At 36.5% G+C, this 20,728-nt stretch overlaps 2 protein-coding genes and 1 long non-coding RNA gene across 5 annotated transcripts; 1 reads left to right on the forward strand and 2 right to left on the reverse strand.

Moving 5' to 3' along the window:
- The first annotated feature begins 456 nt into the window (after positions 1 to 456).
- On the forward strand, positions 457 to 6,023 carry LOC119984345 (uncharacterized protein At5g49945-like). Its single transcript, XM_038828248.1, has 3 exons — positions 457 to 1,571; positions 5,305 to 5,508; positions 5,596 to 6,023. Exons 1-3 carry the CDS (start codon positions 525 to 527, stop codon positions 5,824 to 5,826), a joined length of 1,482 nt encoding a protein of 493 aa, XP_038684176.1. The 5' UTR covers positions 457 to 524; the 3' UTR covers positions 5,827 to 6,023.
- Positions 2,473 to 5,296, reverse strand: LOC119984346. Its single transcript, XR_005464881.1, has 2 exons — positions 4,471 to 5,296; positions 2,473 to 3,611 (listed from the first exon to the last, which is right to left on the reverse strand). It is a non-coding gene; the product is annotated as an uncharacterized LOC119984346 (long non-coding RNA).
- Positions 6,024 to 7,247: 1,224 nt separating the features above from the next.
- On the reverse strand, positions 7,248 to 15,448 carry LOC119983593 (embryogenesis-associated protein EMB8). Of its 3 annotated transcripts, none has more exons than XM_038827269.1 (14): positions 15,100 to 15,448; positions 14,609 to 14,698; positions 14,459 to 14,520; positions 14,005 to 14,105; positions 13,689 to 13,778; positions 13,053 to 13,175; positions 12,265 to 12,342; positions 11,813 to 11,898; positions 11,610 to 11,658; positions 11,211 to 11,267; positions 11,014 to 11,144; positions 9,609 to 9,656; positions 9,440 to 9,506; positions 7,248 to 7,872 (listed from the first exon to the last, which is right to left on the reverse strand). In XM_038827269.1, exons 1-14 carry the CDS (start codon positions 15,375 to 15,377, stop codon positions 7,426 to 7,428), a joined length of 1,707 nt encoding a protein of 568 aa, XP_038683197.1. In that variant the 5' UTR covers positions 15,378 to 15,448; the 3' UTR covers positions 7,248 to 7,425. The 3 variants fall into 3 exon arrangements, with proteins under 3 accessions (XP_038683197.1, XP_038683196.1, XP_038683198.1); XM_038827268.1 differs by lacking the exon at positions 9,609 to 9,656 and adding an exon at positions 9,688 to 9,771; XM_038827270.1 differs by lacking the exons at positions 9,609 to 9,656; positions 11,014 to 11,144; positions 11,610 to 11,658 and adding an exon at positions 9,688 to 9,771.
- Between the last annotated feature and the right edge of the window lie 5,280 nt (positions 15,449 to 20,728).

Genomic DNA, 20,728 nt, shown 5'->3' on the forward strand with positions numbered 1-20,728 from the left:
ATTGACATTTCACGAATTTTAAGTCCATTTTCTGAAAGGCAAACCTCGAGCCAACAGCTTTGAGTTCTCTAACTACACATAATCCGTTTGGTGAAGAGGTCACACTCGGTGCAATCCCCTATCAAATCATTTGGAATGACAGCAAGTCCAGACACACCTACGTCTTTAATATCTACAGCCTCAATACTCCTGATCCCTAATGTCGGAATTTTGACATCTCTTGTCGAGCGCAAAAGACGATGTACAAATAATTAATATTTATCTAAGATTTTTTTTAAAAGACATTTTTCGTCATTTTCTCATATTTTTTAAAAAAAATTTAAATCAGGAGTTAACTTTAAATGCCCAATTTCGTCATTTCCTACAATGACATTTGACCGGCAGGTGATTTATTACCTGTTAGTGCCGGTTGCTACAATGTTGAAATATAAAGTTTGACTTCGCCTTTTTTGACAACTGAAGAAGGAAGTCTGTCTCTCCGACTCTCTCTCACGAACTCCTCAGTCCTCGTCTTGCATTCGACGATGAAGAGACCTAATTCTTTCCTCGTGTGCCTTCTCCTCTCTCTCTCTATTCTTCTTCCTCTCTTCACTACTTTCTCTGCAGCTGATTCCCACTTTGAAGGATTTGAAGCCGACGAAAACGACGACGAATCGTTCGATTACAGTGACTCCTCCGATCTTCCTCCCCGCACAAGAGTCCCTCCAGTAGCCCTGTCTGCTTCAGTCCCCGATCCTGTATCAGATTCGGATCCTCATTCCCCACCCGAACCCGACTCCGATTCTGCATCCCAGTCTCCTCCTCCGACTAAAACAACAACAGCATCTGCCTTCGATTACTGGGACGAGGACGAATTTGAAGGTCTGCCTCCTCCAGAATCGATCCTCGGAGACTCCAAATTTACCGATGATTCCACTCCCGCCGAAGAGCCCAAAACGACGGAGCTGAACTCCCGGAACGACACCAGTACCGCGGCTGCCGGGACTACGAAGCCGAAATCAATTTTATCTTACAAGGTCGAAATCGTTTGTGTATCTTTCTTGATCATTTTTGCTATCAACTACTTCACCGGGAAAACAGAGAACGAGAACCTTGCTTTGGCATGGGCAGCGAAGTTTGCCACTAAGGACTCCATATTTGAGAAGAACTTTAGCTTATTGGGGGTCGGCGAGGGTGATGACTCGCCATTGTTGCTTAAAGAGGGGCATAATGTGTTTAAGTTTTATGCAAGCGGTCGCAGGTATTGTCAGGGGCTGCTGGCGACTATGGAGTTGAAGAGCAGACACGATCTGATGGCGAGGTTGTACAATATGATCGTTCCCTGCAGGGATGAGATAACTTTCGACGTTTACATGAATGAGGATGTCATGGATCACGTGGTTTTTGCATTGGTCAAGAAAAAAGCAGCCAAAACGATGCAGAAGGAGATGAGAGACTTGCAAAGGTTTGCAGGAATCCTGGCGGCTCCCCCTGGAAGTGGAGTGAGGAAGTGGGTGACAGAAGACTTGTCCGTGATCTCAGAGTCAAAGGAGGTCGCGGGGGATTTGATCACTGAAGCTGTGCTTGACCAGGTTAGTTTTTGATATGAATGTGGGTTATTGATGATTCATTTGTGTTAAGCATTATATGTCGGTATCTTGCAGGGGTACTCGATGTTTTGCTAATCTGCTCATTGTTTAATTTCTTTCATTACTGTACTTATTCTTGGTTATTAATGTGTTTTTAAATCCTTGATGTTTCAGTTTTAACTTTTTTATTTCCTTTAGAAAAGAATAATGATAGTTTTATTGTGTGCAAATATCAATTAGTGAAATTAGTGTTTCAGCTTATCTGTTGTTATGCTCTGGCTTTGGGCTTACTTGGTTATGTGATATAAATCTTGATCTTCTGAGTTTATATATCTCTACATTGTTGATTGTGATTTTAGAATTAGCCTAGTGGTATTACAGATTTGAGGTTATGTTTTAGTCTATAAGTACAATTAGCACAATTCAGTCATGGTTTTGAGTGCCCATTTTAAAGAAATAAAACTTCGCAGGAGATAACACAAATATGACCATGCTAGCATGGTACACTAGACATTTTCTCGCATGGTTGTATAATAACCTGTTTCGTCACTGCTAATCAACTAACATTTGGCTTTTGGACCACATCACAACTTAAATGAAGCTCTTTCTTTCACGGAATTCCTGCTGATATTTTTCTTCCTCTTGAAAAGAAAGAGGCTACATCCCTACCTATATATTCTCTGAGAAATCCTAGTTCAACTAGAACTTAATAAATGCAACATCCTAGTTACTTGACCTCCTATCTAACCAACTCTTGACCATGTATACTGGTCTTGAAACAAAAAAGTGAACTTGAAAAATTACACTCATTGAAAGTTCATTCTGCTGCAAATTTTTAAAATTGACCAATTATCCGACTCCAAATTCAAGGAACTATGAATCTAAAAACGTAGTTAACTTCTTGTTTTTTTTTTTTTTTGGTGAGTGAGCATTGTATAGAAGAAAGGAAAATTGTACAAAGTACGAGGGGCATACCCCAAGAATAAACCCAAAAGGATACAAGATAATTAAACCAAGCCAAAAGCAAACAAAACCCCCATGAGGAAACCCACGGGAATCACACCCATGCAGTCCATGCCTATGGTCAATGTAGTTAACAACTCAATGTAAATAGGAAATGGTGATAGAAGACATTTAATACACTTTATGTGTTAGTTGGACACTTGGACCATAATTATGAATTTCAATTACTTCTAACCATGCTTTTCCCTTGTGTTCCTTTTTGCCTGTGATTTGTACCATGAATTTTCTTCTGGAAGTTTTGATGATTGAATATTTTGTTGAAGTTTTGTTATTAAGATGGATGTAGATTCCTTGCATAGCGTTTTTGACTTTTCATTGGCTGGCAAAACCCTTGGGTGGTCCTTTTGGTTCATTGAAAAGATCCTAAATCTACTTTCATTTTCATCTCCCTACTGGATCATGATGGAATAGAGTTTACCTGCGTAATAAGTAATTTGGGTTCTATTGCACCTTCTCTTCTAGTGGTCGTGCTGCTTGTCTCTGAATGCTATATAGGTCAACAAATTTTTTGTATGTCATTCACTTGGGTCACCCTTTGACAAGAACATAAAACCTGTCTGAGGATATGAACATTAAAACCAACTAGCATGCTAGTTGCGGCTTCGCCATATCTCCATGCTTTTGACAAATGATAAATCTCATCCGGGAAGTTGAAATGATCAATGAAAAAAACACTGAAAAGTAATGCCATATGCAGAATTCAAACCATGTTATCTGCAGCTACCCGAACATCTTATGACCAAGCCACACACTGCAGCAATACATAAAGAGTGCTGTTGTTTTATTTATAAATCATAAAATGATCAAAATTACAATGTTGGGTTTATTTGTTTGTGACTGCATAGTCAACAGAAGCAGCTGGATCAATGGCTTGAACATCAAATTATTATTTGTTAACAAATTTTTGTACCTATGTCCATTATTTATCTGGAAGAAAGGACTTGTAGGATTATCAATTCATTAGAGTCTGATTTTGATAGCTTCACAGACATATAGCTGGTGAAAAGATCTTGTTTCCACCTAGAAAGCATGGATACGGCTGTGAGGTTGCAGTATATGTATCCGATACTTATTGGATACGGATACGTCAAAATACGTTTAACATACGTCTACAAGACGTATTTTTTTATTCACAATTTTTTTTTTTTTTATAAATTGTGACATCGACTTCTTGCTGAGACTTCGACATCGGCTTCCTCTGGTAAGGCCTCGATTTGAGTCTCTTGCTTTGTTCGACTTCGACTATAGAGATCAACAACCACAGAGATCAACAACCACAGAGATGACAACCACAAAGACGACCAAGGATTGTTGTTCTACAGAGATTGACGACCACAGAACAAGGATGATTTGATATACAAAGATTGATCAACCCATTAAAGGTAAGGTTTTGCCTATTTTCGAAAAAAAGGGAAGAACTTTAAGCAGAGATCAGAAATAGAGTGAGAAAAGAAGAAGCTGGAGGAAGAAGAACAAGTGAAGGGACAAAGCTTTGATTCTATTTACTTGATCAGAACATAAGGTTTTGATAGAAAGAGGAGAATGAGGTCTCTTCACTCTGGAGATCTACGCTCTAGCGCCTTCTCTCTTTTCATTCATTGTTTTTGATTTTTTTCCCCACATAGGACTCCTCTTCTACAGTGTGGGGCTGGGCTTTTCTTGGAATGGGTTGAACAAGTCTGACTTGGGCTGAATCTAATTATTTTAACAGTATTGTTATATATATATATATATTTCATTATATATATATATTTATTTATTTATTCAACGTGTCCCTAACGTATCCGTATCCTACTTTTTTGAAAAATCACGTATCCGCGTATCCGTGTCGTGTCGTATCCGTGTCCCGTGTCAGTATCCGTGCTACATAGGTTTCCACTTCTGAAGTTTGAACTTTTTGGCATCATTTCTATATAAAATACTTAAAAGCTGAAACATTTAGAACTTATGCGTCGCGCCAAGTGGCGGTAGCCAATAAAAGTTTTGTATTAGAAAATTAAAAATCTATGTAATATACTAATATGAACGGTAATTATATTTGAACTCTTTAAACATATATATGGTAGTACTAACTTGATTAAAATTCTATTACTATAATATATAAATATATATATATATATACACACACACATGTACATTTACATTGAAAAAATAACTTTATATATAGTATTTGTTAAAATTTAAATTTTGTATTTTTATTGACACCTCCCGCACATTGCACGTCCTCCCAACTAGTTACTTAATGGACGCCAAATTGTTTTGGGATAAAGGAGGATGATGATGATGATGATTGCTCAATTATATTGAAGTTTAGACGCAATTTCTTTATGTACTCTTTTATCATTCAACTAGAGCTTGTGATTTATATTATGGGGTCATCATTGATTTGCTAACAACTTATTTAATTTGTGGTTGTGGCCTTGGTTTCCGGGCAATTATGTGCATTTACATTTTCTTTGTTTTGGAAAAAAAATTGTTTGACCAAATTGACCCGCCATATGCTTAGATTCAATCGTATCTGATTTGCTTCAATGATTTCTTGATTTCATGGCATTATTCCCATTAGGCGTGAATAAAAAAGGTGCATTCTGTTCTTGATGCCTCACAGTTATGTTATTGGGCTTGGTCTATGGAACATATGTACTCAGTCATGCAACTGTACTATTTGTCCATTTCCGGACATGCAATATAGTTTATGAGCTTTGTTCTGCAGGTTTTTGGCGAAAAAGCTTTTGGGAAGTATGGCAAAGATTTCATCTCAATGCATTTCTCTGATCAACACTCTGGCACACACAAGAAAGTACTGCAATTCAAGTATGCCCTCCCGGATGCCAGCCACATGGCTGATATGACTCGTTTAGTGGCTCTCATACCCTATTACATTGATTTAATAGGGCGGTACAAGCTTAGCTCAACGGTGGGTGACCTTATTGTCAAATTTTCTACATCAGTAATGAATTGGCAACATATGTAATATATGGAAATGCTACTTGTGCAATTGCAGGCCCGGTCTAAACCAGAGGCAGCCAGATTGAAGGCTGCTCAGGAGGCATACAAAGAACTTCAGAATGCTAGGCAAGAGGCCTTGCAGAAGAAGAAAGCAGATAGTAAAAAGATGATGGAGGAGGCCGAGGCAAAACTTAGTGCAGAGGCTGTTCGCAAGAAAGAAGCGAAAGAGCGAGCACGTCAGATGAAGAAAGGAATGCCTAAAATAAAGATGACCCGTGCCCACTAGCTTTTCATGTCATTGGCTAGTGTCATGAACTTAGCTGTTACTAGTTCTTCCCTTTACCCAAGTTGTAGGTGGGTTTCATGTGCTTTCAGTAAGTTCTGGTTGATCTACCCTGATAGCGACTTGACTTTCAAAGGTTGTACGTCTTATTTCAGCCTATTCAAGTCCAAACCATTGAGACCCCTTAGAGGTTCTAACCAGGGAGCACGCAAATCTCAAAACGGCGTAATTTCACCACCAAAAATTACTTCTCCGGCAGTGTACTTTAGGCGCCAATTATTTTAGTCTCATCAATACCACATAATACATAATTTTGAGGAGTTACGAATTTATGGAAACAAGAAGATGCAGAAACTGTCGAATAAAATTTATTTTGCCTAATGATTTGGTACTCTCCTTTTTGAGCTTGAAGACAAGTGGCACACTATGTCCTACATTTAAACTGTAAGAAAGCTTTCTCAAAGTGTTGAAACAGTCCCCGTTTACGCCGCAATATCTTTCTGGGTAATATTAGTAGGTGATGGTTGAGGTATGTGTGGTCTCTAATGGTTCTCTTCTATTCAACAAGATGATGAAATACTAGAATTTATGGGTAAGGCTAGGATGAAACATCTCTATAAGAGAGCCACCAAACAAAGATTAAAGACTTTGTATATTCGGCCAAAGCTTCCCTTCATGCCATGTTTGATCTTTAATTGAAGTGCAGGTGATATCTACTATATCTAGTATTCTAGTGTTGGTGGTTTAGTGTAACTCTTAAAAATTTTTTGAAATTGGCCAAATCCAGTCAGTTTGATGGGAGTGACACTGGTATTTCGTGAAAAAAAAAATATTTTAATAACCCAACCGAACCGGCCAGTTTAATCGGATGGAGTGAGAATCATTTTTAGAGACATTGGTATTGCGTGAAAAAATATTTTAATAACCCGACCGATCGGCAAGTTTAACCGGTTGGACTGAGAATCATTTTTAGAGAATATGTGCAGTGGAAAATTCGACAAGTGTATAATATTCAAATCGGTCGATAAACTGATGAGGTGATGGTGGTAATTTAAATATTATTTAGACCATTATATGAGAATTTCTCTATTAAGTAAGTTCATTTGTTATAACCTAAGTTATGAATTTGTCTATTAAGTTCGTTCATTTGTTATGACCTAAATTATGAAGCATTTGATAAACTATAGAGCCTTCCAACAATCCACAAATCACGAGTGTCAGGCTACCTCACGGAGAATTAATGTGTCAACTCGTATTTGGAGGCGATTGAACCCTGATGGAGAGCATGACTAACACTAACACACTCTTGAGTCTTAACCAACCAAGGACAAAAATTGAATCCTTTTTTAGCAAAATTTGAGATTTTACTGACAATGCACTCAATATTTTTATTGTCAACGACTAATACTAATTAAATACAGTAGTTAAAATAGCTTTTATGACTAATTCAAGATTTTAACAAATTGATTGAAGGCTTCTTTGTCAACGAGAACCCTGAAAAGGTTTCATCACATACTAGAAAGTCTTAATAACATTTTTGTTCGCTGAAAATTTGACTAGATTTGAATGCATGCATATGATTACACTTCCTAACATCGGATTCTATCTTTTAAGTGATGCCATTGGCAGGATACCTCTGAATTTCTTCTTGAAGACCAGAAGAAGAGCAGTCCCGACCAGTGGCCAGGTTGTTGCAAAGGCTATGTATGCAAGCAGCCAGATTGAAGTCTTACTCCGTCGCAAAAGCTGATTCAGGCATTTTTGTGCGGGACCAAATGAATTGTTAACATTTTGCTCTGATTGCGATGCAGTTCTATTTTTGAACTGTGATTTCTGTGTCATGTTATCATCGCTGTAAATATCCTGTTCATCCGTGGCAGTGTGAACCGTATGCTTGTTGGATATATCTTGATCCTCAAACATGTCTTCTGCCAAATTTTCTGTCTGCGAGTTGCCAATCACAGCTACAATTCCTTCTTCCGTAACGTTCACGTAAGGCCCCTCACCAATTGAGGATTCCAATGGGCTGGACAAGCTCAATGGTTGCGCCTGCAAGACAATGTGTAATCAGATACCATGATATGGTTGTTTCTGAAAACTATTGCATGGATATTTAGTAATCATGAGTCAGAGAAAGAGACAAGGGTGCAGATAATGAGCAATGCAAGGATTCTGATATTATAATGGACCACAGAAACATTCAAGAACCCGTACAGAAACGAACCCGTATAGAAACAACTACAGGAAACATCAATTCAAAAGAAGTTTAGTCCAACTAACTTTCATCAAGCCAGATCATCATCTTTGACAAACTCTGCAAGCAATTTTCTTCCCAACAAATGCAACTAATTTATCTGCAAAAGTTGATGATTCTTTTTTCTGCGCAAAAATCTAATCACAATTCCAATCATGGGAAAGCTCATTTCACAGCTATAAACTAGCATGAGTAAATTTATTGCAAATTTGTGGTACTTGTAAGTCTTTCGACTAGATTATAAGGGAGTTGGACCTGTGGAATAAAGAATAATTTCAAAGAAAAATCTTGAGTGGTAAAATAGCAAAGACAAAGAAGAAAAAGATGCATATGGTTCGCATGCAGGTTATATTTTCCCAAAAAAAAAACACAAATAATTGAAACCAATAGGATAGAGATAACCTCGTAACTTAACAGAACTCATTTAATTTGCAAATAGCTTCTTATTGCTTCATCACAACCCAATATGTAGACACTTAGACACACACATATAGAGACTAGTTTTGGCAGGTAATGTGATAGAGTCCCACATCGGTTAGGAGAGCTAGTTTTGGCAGGTAATGTGATAGAGTCCCACATCGGTTAGGAGAGCTAGTTTTGGCAGGTAGATAGAGTCCCACATCGGTTAGGAGAGCATCACAACCCAATATGTAGACACTTAGACACACACATATAGAGACTAGTTTTGGCAGGTAATGTGATAGAGTCCCACATCGGTTAGGAGAGCTAGTTTTGGCAGGTAATGTGATAGAGTCCCACATCGGTTAGGAGAGCTAGTTTTGGCAGGTAGATAGAGTCCCACATCGGTTAGGAGAGCTAGTTTTGGCAGGTAGATAGAGTCCCACATCGGTTAGGAGAGGGGAGGAAGTGATGTATATAGGTGAGAGGTATTCCCTCTCCTTAGTAACCAGGCTTTTCCCAGAGAAGGGCCTGGCTACAACCCCCACCGGGCCCTTGGGCTGGATGGTCTGGGCCAGGCCCAATGGCCTGTGGATGGGTTGGGGCTTGGTTATTGAGTGATGGTCCCATCCAGCCCAAGGGCCCGATGGGGGTTGTAGCCAGGCCCTTCTCTGGGAAAAGCCTGGTTACTAAGGAGAGGGAATACCTCTCACCTATATACAGCACTTCCTCCCCTCTCCTAACCGATGTGGGACTCTATCATAATGACATTACTGATTGCTTAGAAATGGAAATCATGGTCTGATATGTTTCAAAGAGTGTCAAACTCCTACATACAACATGCAACACAAAAAAAAAATTTAAGCCCACAAATGGATGAGTGCACATCCACTTGTGTGTGTTTAGTGTGGTGCTGTGATTGGTAAATCCCAAAACATTCATTATTCATAAAATGATTTGCACCTTTCTTTTGTTTCTAAGAGGGCTACATTGTAGAACGCTAAAGAATTCATCAACAGCCCTCACCCACCTGCAATGAAACAAAGAACAAATGATGCTACTCACGTGGACAACTCGACATCATGATGTAAGCCTGTAACTTGCAATCATAAAATGGTGAAAAAAAACACACCTGGACACACATACAGAGTGAGACACAAGCCAGCATGCATACACCATACTATAAAACAACAGGAGAAAGCAAAAATTACCACAAGCTATTTGCAGTTAATCCTTCGAAATAAGCTAGATGTCCTCCACGCTTTGTTGTAGCGAGGATAATGTTTTCATTTGCTCTGTACAAGAATCAAACCCCACATGAATTTGACATAAAATAACTTAAATCGGTAAAGCAAGGTTGCTGGCCTTGCGTTTCGATGCTGCAGCACATCGAACTCACAGATAGGATATCATGGACTCCAAAAGTTATTCTGAGAACATTTGTTGTTTATCAACAGTAACAAGAACAAATGAGGAACATGTTCAGATGCCTTCCCATCTGGTTCCGCAATAGCAGTATGTCCGTTCATTCCATATGAGTACCGAAACTACAGCTATTATTCAAACTTACTTTGAATGAGAACTAAGCAGTTTAATTGATGTGCAACAGCCTGCGACTACTTATTTAGTCAGCACGCATAAATGGTTTTCCTAAAGTAATCAGATGTCAGCCATTTTACCAAGGATCTTTTCCCTAAACCCACTTTATGCTTAGTAGAGACAATTACCAATTATAGTTGATTTACCAATCTTCATTGTCTAGGTAACAGTCTAGGTAACATTCTCTTGAAACTCATTACTCCTTTAAAGTACCCACAAAGGCATTAGGACGGACCTTGGCTGGTGGTAAATTTGATTCACCACAACCCAGGGGTCACAGACTAAAATTCGGCAAACAGCCCTTGGATATGGGGGCTAATGCTGTGCATATATCTTTTCTGATCCCTCTTCACTGTCGGAGCGTTGTACAAGGGAGTAGTTTAACTGTTAATTAGGGCGGTATCCACTTTCATGTGATCTTTACAAAACTAAGAGACATAATGTGGTGGCATTATCCTCCAGCAGCAAAGAAGCTTTAGAAAGCTGTGTTATTAAGTGTCAGTAAAATCCCAAGGCTCATTTTCAAATTACTTGGTTCTCTGGTCACTAACAATCTATCGGGAACTAATGTTGCCACAAATTACAGGAGCAAATGCTGTCATAGTAGGAAATTCTAAGGTAGTTTGGACATGTACAATATAGAGATATTAATGCAGCAGTAAAAAGGTTTGAGAAAAAATTAAGCAGCAGATACTAACAAGAAAAGTGGAAGACCAAAAACAACATGGATGAAGGTGATAATATCATAATAAAGCATATAAATTATATCAGAATAGGGGTGACCATAGCTTTAAAGAGGAATGAATGGTGGAGGAGAATCATATCGAGGATCTGAACTCCAAGTAACTTCTGTTTACCCCACTTTATTTGGGATAAGGGCTTTGATGATGATTAGGAGGAGGATATTGTGGAAGTATGAAATCAGGAAAACTTTATACCTGCATTCATCCCATGGAATGGCTTCCCTGGTACATACTGGATCATCCAGGGAACTGATGCATAGAAGAGGCACAGATACACCTCCCACAAAACTAACACTAGTACAACGCCTGTAATATGTATCCACTGTCTGGGACAGTAAACAATCCACTTAGTAAACAAAGCATAAACTTGAGAAATACAAAACAAATTTTACCTCATATTTTGCCAAAAGGCGGGTAGCATAGTTGTCAAAATCTCGAACAGACCGCAACTGTTGCAAGTACAAAGGAAAAGAACCAGAAGTATTAGTTAGTTAGAGGTAAGCCTGATTTGGACAAAACATCTACCAGACTGGAGGAATACACCAAGGATAAAGAGAATCTGAGATGAGATATCAACCAGTATGACACTTTGTTACAGCACTGAAAGCTTCTTGTTCCTTCAACTATTTTGGTAATTTTGTAAATTGACTGGTTGTAAATTAGCATAATGAATGAATTTCTTCAGACTCAAAACTTCATTAGCATCGCTCTAAGTTAGTTCTTCGTCACTGATATTTATTTAGAGACCAGAAAACTGCTGAGCACATAATGAAAGAAGAAGGAAAAGCAACCTTCTTAACGCCTTCCCAATCTGCTATACGAGACAAAACTGACTGATGCCTATGAAAAATCACAGATATCATGCAGAAGAAAACAAAAATCAGAACCATGAAGCAGCTGGAAATTTTAACAAAATTAGTTCATTAAGGATGACTGCCAGGAACAAAAATTGTAACATGAAAGAAACTTGGTAAAAGAAATGATATAGGCATACTGTTGGGCAAAATCTTGTAGGCCAAATGCTAGCACTGTGTTGTACAACTTCTGTACAAGCCTTCGGTTAATGAACCTGTCACATACCTACAAGGAAGGTAAAAAGTATAGAATTTAGAAGAACAATAAAAAGAAAAATAGCAACTACAGTAGGGCTCCAAATGGCCTTTAGTTTGGTATAGAACTCCCATGAACATATTTGGCAACACTCCCAATGAAGATTTGTCATTTTTGCACGAAATTTCATAGTTCATCTCCACATTTTCCAATTTTTACATGAAATTTCATAGTTCATCACTTCATTCAGAAGAGGCTATAAATTCAGACCAAAATTTCAACTGGAAAAGGTAAGAGATTGAACCCATTAGAAATCATTTCCTCATGCTTTGTTATTTGTAACCAAATTAAAAAATTTTAAAAAAAATACTTGCATCACATAATATAAACACTGACCAAGAGGTCCCAAGGAGAGCATACAGCTGCAGCACCAGAAAGAGGAACATTAGCCCCATCTTCTCCCAGATATTTTACCTGCAAGAGATACTCCATTGTAATTACTAAGTTCTTAAAGAATCCATTGAACTTATTTACATTGCAAGGAGACACAGAAACAAAAAAAGTTCTTTTATTTGCAACGGCCGACAAAAGATGACTTATGTAGCTAGAGTACAATGGTGGATAACCAAGATCTAGTCTCCAAAATGGAGGCCTAACAAAAAGGCTTGTCATATTACAAGGGAAAATCATAAGTATTTGTATTTCTTTCTTGAATTATACCAACTTTTACAGCCGACCTAATCAACATACAGAATGAAAGGGTATGCACTCCTTTGAATATGTGCAGCTATTTAAAAAGTCTGATAAAAGGCCATGACAACTTTAACATGCAAGAAAAATCACTATTCTACAATTGAAAAATGGAGAACAAATGGCATCCCAATAAAGTTAGTTTGTAAAGCAATGTAATTTGGGATCGTCATACTTAAGATAAGATACACAACGGTAGCATAAATGATACACATCGGGAGCATAAAAGAAGAAAAGGGTAAACGGCAAACAACACCTATGCACAAGGCTCCCATAATGGGACCTTACCCCCACATAATATGTGGAGATGCTATTTTCAGGAATTAAACCTATGACCTCTAGATTGCACCCCTGTAGCTCTTCCACTGGGTCACATGTTCGCCCATATAAAAGAAGAAAAAGAAAATACGAAAATCCAGAAAAATTATATATACCAATATATTAGCACCAATACTAGTCCCAACAGCAAATAGAGGAGCTTCAGGATATTCACAATGAACATAGTCAACGATTTTCCGGATATCCTCTGTCCATCCAGCATTATAGAAGCGATCAGACTGATCAAATCACAGCAGCGACCTTGTTAGCTAATGATCTATAGAAACACTTAGAAAGTAAAATTGAACATTGTTGCGAACATCTAAATACACAATTTCGTGTGTAATAAAGTTCACAAAGAATACTATAAAAATAATACATTTGTACAAACAGCAGGGAAGACAGTGTTAATGATATAAATGAAATTTGTCATCTAGCACTTCATCTAGTAAATGAAATTCCAATGTTGAAATATCCAGTTCAGTGAAAGCCCATTCCTGAAGCATGAACGAGTTAATTATCCAAAAAAAATGAATGAGTTTTGTCCTATATAATGGACAAAAAATAAACTTAAACAGTGGTGAGATGAACCACAATGTTGATGATATAATAAAAGCATTCTCATGATGCTAAGAAAACTTTTCCTTTTAATCGTTTCACAATTTGAACTGTCAATATTTTTCAACTACTTAGAATTTTTATATGATAAATGATGCAGATATGCTTCAAAAGTATTTATAACAAGGACTCACCGTCATTGATAAGCCACCAAGTCCGCGGTGATTGCTTATAACGACATTGCAGCCCTGCCTTGCCATCTTGAAAGCAAGATGCTTTATGTACTGCGACATGTTACATGTTTATGAGAGGGAGAGTAGTTATATCTATAAAAAAAAATAGTAGAGCGGACATATGGCTATCTAGCAAGTGTCTAGTTTTCAATAATTTCAACAGTATTTACCTAAAAGTACCAAATTTAATCAAATCAACATTAAGGAACAGTTACAACGGAGATTGGAGATTCAGTTTGGAAGGGAGGAAAAGAAAAAAAAAATGAACAGTACTTACAGCAGCAGTAGAATCACTTGTTAGGCCAGGTATGACTATAACAATTGGAATGTTATCATTTCTTAGAGATATAGCATTCACTTGGGAGGCACCTTCACAAACTGTTAATCACAAGTTCATAAATAAAAGAATTATGTAATTTTCTGAAGGGGGAAAAAAAAGAAGCAATATTGTGGGAACTAAGAATTTGCCTCCGGCCACCTTTAGATGTTGTAAATAAATTTCTATTCGACAACAGAACCACGCAAGTGTTTAGTAACCTACATGTCATGTATTCATCAAAATTTATGGAGCAACAATTATATTTGCCATCCTACATCCAACATATACATAATCAAGTATACAACAGCCAATAGCAGGACCAATACTCGCTAATTTATTTCTCATCCAGGTTCAAATTCATGTATAAAACATACAGATTCAAAATTAACTTGTCAAAATAATTAGTACCAACCATCAGAATACATAAGCCAATCCAGAGCCATTGTCCCACCATCTTGTGCATGGAATATGCGTCTAAGCAGAAACAGTACATTAGTACTGAATACTAACATAAAGGCGCAAATCATAAGATTACTACAATAGAGAATCATTCATAACTAACCGCCTATAGCTGAAACAGGGAGGACTGCCAAAAAAGCTCAGATAAGTTGTCTGGAGATGAGGACTGGAAAGCCATGGAGTAGGCAAGTATCTGCAGACATCAACAAAGGAAAGAAATAAGACCAATAAATCACAACAGCGATATATCGTGTACATTCCAGAAACAGGACTAGACCCTGAGTGCTAACAGCCGATAATGCATTTTATAAGAGTAATTTAATAACAAATTTGGCTATTAAAAATTTCCACTAAAATTCAAACAGGATTCCCAGAAAATTGGCAGTTCTTATGAGAAATTATGTTTGGTTATGCATCCTCTAAATTACATTTGATAGATAATGCCAAATTGTCTATGATCTAACTAGTGATTAATTCACTCAAAAATACCAAAATGTCAGGAAAAAAACTCAAAGCTTCAGTCTCCCAACTTCAAATTAGGCCGTTATAATCACAACCTAACCACACCAATCTTCTGAACCAGTTAATTTTCACCTTCCGTGAAGTAGCTGACACTTGGAACCAACCAATTTGTAGAGCTCGGAGCTTAAATTGCAGGTGAGCGACACCGGGTCACCGCGAAACCCCGTGATCACATCGTGAAGGAAATGAATTTCCAAAAAATTGTAGAGGAAGAGGAGAGAGATCCAAAGCAAGCCTAGAACGTAATGAGAGATTGGAATCAGTGAGAGAGCCTTGAAGAGAAGCTCAGAAGGAGAAAACTCCGATGTGCCCTCCGATGATACCAAGACTCTCTCCATAGAAGCTGTCATGTCACGTGGACTTCTGTTAAGCCGAAGAGGATTTCTTTTTTTTAGTGAGGAGAGGAAGGGTGATGCTTTATAAATCCGGGTGGCAGGGGTCTGCTGTAGTAAAAACTACAGCAGATCCCGCTGTAGGTAATTTGGGTCGCAAAAAATTTTTATTTTATTTTGAAAAAATTATAGATGTGTAGTTTATGATCTAACGAATCCAACGATATATTTTTTGTTCAAAACAAAAATCATATGCTATATGAAAAATGCTTAACAATTTTAGACCGTCGGATATAAACACAAAACATTCAGTGTCTGGATCAAGATGAATTTGATTTTTGTTTCGAACAAAAAATATATCGTTGGATTCGTTAGATCATAAACTACACATCTATAATTTTTTCAAAATAAAATAAAATTTTTTTTATCCCAAATTGTTATTACAGCGGGGCCTGCTGTAATTTTTTTACAGCAGAGCCCCGGCACCCTTATAAATCCCCATTTTTACTTGTCACATCTCTTTTTCTTGGGATCAGAGCTTTTATGATTTTATTTTCAAATCAATGTGATTTGACTTGGTCCCACAAATCATTACAACATTATAATTCATTATTTTTTAATAAAAAAATGAGACCCACGTTTATATTATTATTCTTTTACACCTTTTTTATTATTTTATTTATTATTCGTTTTAGCATTTATTTACTTAACAATTTTATTAATTTAATATATATTATTATTTTATTTAATATTTTTTAATAATTTGACTTTAAAATAATTTATATTTTATTAATAAATCATATTATTAACACTTTAAGATAATTATTTTAATTTTGATATAAAAATATTTAATAATTTATACCCAAAATTAATTTAAATAAAAATTATATTTATTAAATTAATAGAGTAGATTTAATGGGTAATGCTATTTAGACCCACTTTTTTGCTACTTACATCCCCTAATGAAAAGACATAATAGGAAGTGTCAGTGACAGAAGTACAGTATACTTTGGACAATGAATACCCTAGATCTACAAAACAAACGGTCACGATTTACTTGTCATTTCCCAAGAAGATCACAACAATGACGTACATTGAGGCGTTCGTTTAAAATTCAAGTATTTAGTATTCAATGGAGAAATAAGTGGGCCCACCTATTCCTTTTGAAGGGTTTCTTTTTTTAAAAAAAATAATTTCCTTTTAGATAAGACCATTTGGTTGGACTTTGATTCGCTTTTTTTGAGTTTTCCTACTTGTGAAGTACCTACCTACTCACCCTTACTATCTCATTCTCTCTCTAGCCATAGCTACAGCTAAAACTGTCTAAAGTTGGGAGTCAGTTGCTTCTGAGCCTTTAGTAGTGTACATATCTTACTACTCTCTCGTTTGTTTAGAGTATAAAGTACAATCAATAGGATTTTTTTTTCTTATGTATCATCCATATAACTATTATTTCTCAATCTAAGGACATTTGTAATGGTAAATTGTTATTGGGTCAACATTTTATGTAATAGAGGTGGGATCGGGCCAATATTTTTGTTGGCCCAACAAATAGGACACCATTGCAGTTGTCCTAACATCCAATTCTAAATATTTCTCAATCTATCACTCCAAATCTATGTGGCAAACTAATTCTGAATACTTGTCTACTTTTCATTGAGATGTCTCTCTAAAATGGTTGTGATTTCACGTATGGTATCTCTCAAAGTTTGTTTGTCACAAGAATTATGAAATTGTCAAGCCTAGAGAAGTAGATTTGACCTTAAATTTGTCACATTTTGATGATGATATGACTATCCTACCGGTAGGATACATAAGTATCCTATCGGTATAGGATACATAAGTATCCTATTGATAGGATACAATAATTAGACGAAATATTTATTTTTAAATTTTTCCAAAAAAATAATATTAAAAAATATTCATTTAAGATATATATTGAAGTTCACAGTTTTCAAAGGAAAAAAAAGAATAAAGAAGGTAATTAATTAATTACTGCAATTGTTGGAGTATGAATAAATGAAATAAATAAATTTGTTTTGGCCCTAAATGGTCATTTCACTAGAAACCTAAAAGCAAATGTCAGAAGACAAAAGAAAAAAAAAACCAACAGATCCTCTTCCTTTCACATAAAGGTGACAGCGGTATATATGTGGGGCCAATAAATTGGGTTGTGATTAGACACTATTCATTTCAATAAAACTGACAATTGATAGGGGGTGGGAGAAGTAAAAACGGGGGGTGGGAGAAGTAGCGCCGGGAGAGGAAACTCGATTGGTCTAGCTTCTCAGAGCAAACAAAATAGTGGTTTTTTGTGGGGTATGGGTATGGATAATATATGAAACTTTGTGTTTTGGAATTTAGAGAAAAATGACCTCATCCACTAACAAAAACGTAAAAATAACCCATTTGATAAAAAAAATGATAAAATGACCTCCATTTAGTTTTCAACTAGTGGTGTACCCACGCTTCGCACGACATATAATTATAATTTTATAATTTATATTGTATGATAATCATCTTAAAACCAACTACAATATATTTTTTATATAAAAATAATTTGCACAGCATACAAATTATACAAATTATGTTGTCCAAGAGTTTATGCGCATACTAATTCTTCCAAGAGTTTATTGTTTATGAGGGTACACCAAGTCCTGTCACTTGTCTCAGAAAAGCGTGGGACCCATAATTTTGTAACGTTCTCAGGGTACACATAGCATCATTATAATGTTCATGGAGCTCGTGTGAATTTTCTCCACCTTACGTACACATAGCATGCCAAATTATCGTTTTGATCCAACAGTGGACCATTATATTAGCTGGAAGACAGCACATGGCAGAGCCATGGGAACCAGGGATGCCTCACAAGAGTGTGGGACCTACAATTTTGTAAGGGTCTATCTTGTTTTAATGCAAAAATAATATCACGTTTTAAGGGCAACTATAATGGTGTCTTATTTACTGGACCAACATTTTTGTTGGTCCGATTTCGTCTCTATTACATAAAAAGTCAAGTCAACCACATCTCCCAATATGGTTACGTCAGGAAAACACATATCCTAATATAACCACATCAGTAAAACACAAATTTCTATACATTATTCATTCCCATCCAACATGGAAGCCAACAACATTTCATGTTTCCATCTATGTTGTCCCCAACAAAACTACACCAAAACACACAATCCCAATACAATCACATTAACAAAACACGTCTCTCAATATAGTCATATCAATAAAACACATTTTCTAATACAACCACATCAATAAAAGACAATATCTTTATTGGCCCAATAATAATTTATCATTGCAAGTGCCCTAAAGGTACCCACCCTACCCTAAACCTAAACCTAAACCTAAACCTTTAAGTCAATAATTCTCACACTCACGTGGATCCCCCTACCTATTTGCCATTGGTTGCACCAACTCCTCTTCAATTCATGCATAATATATATATATATAGACACACACACATACATGTATAGGTGTGATAGATCCATTGCTGACGTTTTCTGGTCATAGGGAACTACAACAAAAACTAATCATTATTTAATTACACAACTTATTATTTAATTGTATTTAGGCAAAGTAAAGCCACTTCTTAGACCATGCAAATTTAATGACCTAACAAAAATCAATACTGGGTCCCAAATTTATAAGAGGTAAAATCAAATAACACAAAAGTCTTGAATATTTAAAATAAATTTATTCAAACATATTAACACATGTTACATTTTTAATCTTCCAACACAACGGTTTCAGAGGGAAACCTAGGACGCATATACTACATGTACGCATGAATTCGCTCCGCATATGGGGTAGCCCATGCAATTGCGCAATCATGCATGAAGTGAACCCATTGAGGCATAATGGGAGGCATCGGATAACCCTCTGTCAATACAACCTGGACGTAGTGATTATTATTTACATACCCGATGGCGATAGCAACATGTTGATATGACAGTGGTGGAGTAGATCGAAGTGGAAAATACGTGAAGCTCTGTGCAGCACTTAAAACGTGTAATGTCACATTAAACTTTGAAGCAATCAAGAGACCCATATCTGGCATAGTCATCCAATGCTCAATCGGTGCTCCTCTATCTAAGGTAAAGAAGTTCAGTGAGTTGTAAACACGAGTCCACTGGTCATCACTGCCAAATATTGCAACATACTGTGTTCTGAATATGTGCAACTCTTCTATTAGGTTATATCGGATAGTTGCCCATGCATCTTCGTGAAGACCAAGATAGACAACTATCGCCCGAAAGCCACAATTTCCATCAGGTTTTACGTCTTGTATATGCATAATGTAAGGATGTAGTATAAACATTACAACTTGCATCTGGGTTTTACCGGCTTTCTCGCAGTTTGAAATTTATGTTGTGCATTATATACGATCTTAATGGTAGACACGTTGTCTAGATTATACTTCTTCAACGATGTGAAGATATCTCGTGGCTTCACATTTTTCGTAGACAAATGTACCATCAACTGGATTTCGAATTCAGAGAGTCGACCAGGGTATGGATGTCCCTCCATATATGTTGTAAGGGCATGATTATGTGTTCCACATACCACCCTTACCATCAAGTCATCACCTGTTCGCATTTTCACCCCTTTCAATCTAAAAGGACAATCAATTTTTTTTGTGCCTGTAACCTTCGTGGAGGTTTTCTTGCTTTTGTACGTGCCATTACGGTCACATTGGAATAAAAGTCTAGGACTCTTTCCAATTAGACTAGTCTCTGACGTTTTAATGACAATGATATATCCTAAACTGCGTCCAGTATTTTGAATCCAATCAATAAAAGATTGGCACGAATTGAATACCTAAAAATGTATTAATTTTGTTAGGAATTAACAATTTTTTATTACAAATTGACATAATAAAACATATATTAATTGAGTTAAATATCCTACCATGTCGGTGGAAAATTCCTCCACATTTTCGTCAACATTTTCATCAACATTTGCGTCAAAATTTTCTTCTTTTTTGTTGTATTTTGTGTCTGAGAATATCATCCTGAGAACAATAGATATTCACTTGAGCATCTGTAATTAATGAAAAAAATTTCCTAAAACAAATAAAAAGTTGTATATTTATCTTATCACTTGAACCACTTGACAATCGCAGATCATTGGCCCAAATCCTCAATTGATCTAAATTCATTCCATATGTTGGTATGTATATTGCCCAGAACAACCATATATATGTATATATAGATTAATGGTGTTAACCTTGAAGTTGTTGATGGAACTAAAGAGTTACACCCTTTTACAGAGAATATATTCTCTGCAAATAAAGAGTTACACCCTTTTACAGAGAATATATTCTCTGCAACTAAAGAGTTATACCCTTTTACAGA

The sequence above is a fragment of the Tripterygium wilfordii genome, chromosome 18, assembly GCF_013401445.1.
Source record: "Tripterygium wilfordii isolate XIE 37 chromosome 18, ASM1340144v1, whole genome shotgun sequence".
NCBI classification, from domain to species: Eukaryota; Viridiplantae; Streptophyta; class Magnoliopsida; order Celastrales; family Celastraceae; genus Tripterygium; species Tripterygium wilfordii.

Bases quoted from the DNA above. Each gene is read 5' to 3' on its own strand.
- LOC119983593 (XM_038827268.1), bottom strand. From the start codon at position 15,377: ATGACAGCTTCTATGGAGAGAGTCTTGGTATCATCGGAGGGCACATCG. The intron at 14,699-15,099 runs GTGAAAATTAAC...TGATGTCTGCAG, and splicing joins TGTCAGCTACTTCACGGAAG to ATACTTGCCTACTCCATGGC. The intron at 12,343-13,052 runs GTATATATAATT...TATCTCTTGCAG, and splicing joins GTATTGGTGCTAATATATTG to GTAAAATATCTGGGAGAAGA.
- LOC119984345 (XM_038828248.1), top strand. From the start codon at position 525: ATGAAGAGACCTAATTCTTTCCTCGTGTGCCTTCTCCTCTCTCTCTCT. The intron at 1,572-5,304 runs GTTAGTTTTTGA...TTTGTTCTGCAG, and splicing joins CTGAAGCTGTGCTTGACCAG to GTTTTTGGCGAAAAAGCTTT. The intron at 5,509-5,595 runs GTGGGTGACCTT...GTGCAATTGCAG, and splicing joins GGTACAAGCTTAGCTCAACG to GCCCGGTCTAAACCAGAGGC.